This window comes from Corvus brachyrhynchos, unplaced genomic scaffold, assembly GCF_000691975.1.
Source record: "Corvus brachyrhynchos isolate BGI_N302 unplaced genomic scaffold, ASM69197v1 scaffold211, whole genome shotgun sequence".
Classification (NCBI taxonomy): domain Eukaryota; kingdom Metazoa; phylum Chordata; class Aves; order Passeriformes; family Corvidae; genus Corvus; species Corvus brachyrhynchos.
In genome coordinates, this window is record NW_008236211.1 from 316,866 (window position 1) to 318,128 (window position 1,263).

The following is a 1,263-nucleotide window of genomic DNA, read 5'->3' on the forward strand; positions in this document are numbered from 1 at the left end:
TGAAAAGGTCCCCCCTGAGCCTCCTTTGCTCCAGGCTGAGCCCCTTTCCCAGCTCCCTCAGCCGCTCCTGCTGCTCCAGCCCCTTCCCAGCTCCGTTCCCTGCCCTGGACACGCTCCAGCCCCTCAGGGTCTCTCCTGTCAGGAGGGGCCCAGAGCTGCCCCCAGCACTGGAGGTGCCCCAGCAGTGCCAGCACAGGGGACGGGCACTGCCCTTGCCCTGCTGCCAGCCCAGAGCTGGCACAGCCCAGGGGCCAGTGGCCTCTTGTCCCCTGGGCTTTGGGAGGGGAGGAATTCCCCCTCGGTTCCTGTGCAGGGCTGTGCTGATCCCGAGGGGTGGCAGAGGCTGTGGCCCTCCTGTCCCTGCTGTGGGGACACAGCTCAGCTGCTGGGCCTGCCTGGGTTTGCTGCTGGCTGCTGCAGGATGGGCCTAAAAAGCCAAACAAAACCCCTCCAGCACTGGTGAAAAGATGGATGTGTCTCTGCTCTCCTGGCTGGGATTGGAGAGCTCCCCTCTTCCCAGGGGGAATGGCACAACTGGTTTCCATTCCTTACCCCACAATCCTCGTTCCAGCACAACTCAGGTTCCTTTTTGGGAAAAAGCCCTCCACACCACTTTGAATCCCTCTGGAGCCCATCCTCAGCTCACCCCAAACCAGCTCCGAGGCTCTCCCAGAGCTTGGAAACTCTGGGGCTGGTTTGATGCTTGGCAAAAACGTCTTGGAGAGCCCAAATGTGGGGGGTTTTTGTTTGCTTTTTCCCGGGATTGGAGCATCCATGGGCTGGTTTCCCTGTTGCTTATTGTGGCAGCTTCAACTGGTATTCCCCTGGGGAGTCAGAGTTGGATGTGGGATGCGTGGCTGTGCGTGTGTGGGGTGGCCAAGGGCTGTGGCAGCTGCCCAGCAGGGCGGGGGCACTGACGGGGTCTCTTTGCAGCGGGACGTCGCCGCTGGCCTGCCTGAATGCCATGTTACACACCAACTCCCGCGGCGAGGAGGGCATCTTCTACAAGGTCCCGGGCCGCATGGGCGTCTACACCCTCAAGGTGAGTGCCAGGGGGGTCCCTCGGGGCTCAGGGCACTGCTGGCTGCTTAGAAACGGGCTGGATCAGGATCCCAGAGTCACACTGAGGCTGGAAAAGCCCTCCCAGACCATGCAGTCCAAGCTGTGCCCCATCCCTACCTTATCCCCAGAGCACTGAGTGCCACCTCCAGCCCTGCCTTGGACACCTCCAGGGATGGGCACTCCAAACCTCCCTGGGCAGCT

General features: G+C 62.1%; 1 protein-coding gene across 1 annotated transcript in view; it reads left to right on the forward strand.

Annotated features, from left to right (window-relative positions):
• ASXL2 (additional sex combs like 2, transcriptional regulator) overlaps positions 1-1,263 on the forward strand; it is a 73,053-nt gene that overhangs the window by 38,299 nt on the left and 33,491 nt on the right. Inside the window, exon 6 of the mRNA XM_017743412.1 lies at positions 934-1,042. Within this exon, the coding sequence (XP_017598901.1) occupies positions 934-1,042 (109 nt within the window). The remainder of the gene's footprint in view (positions 1-933; positions 1,043-1,263) is intronic.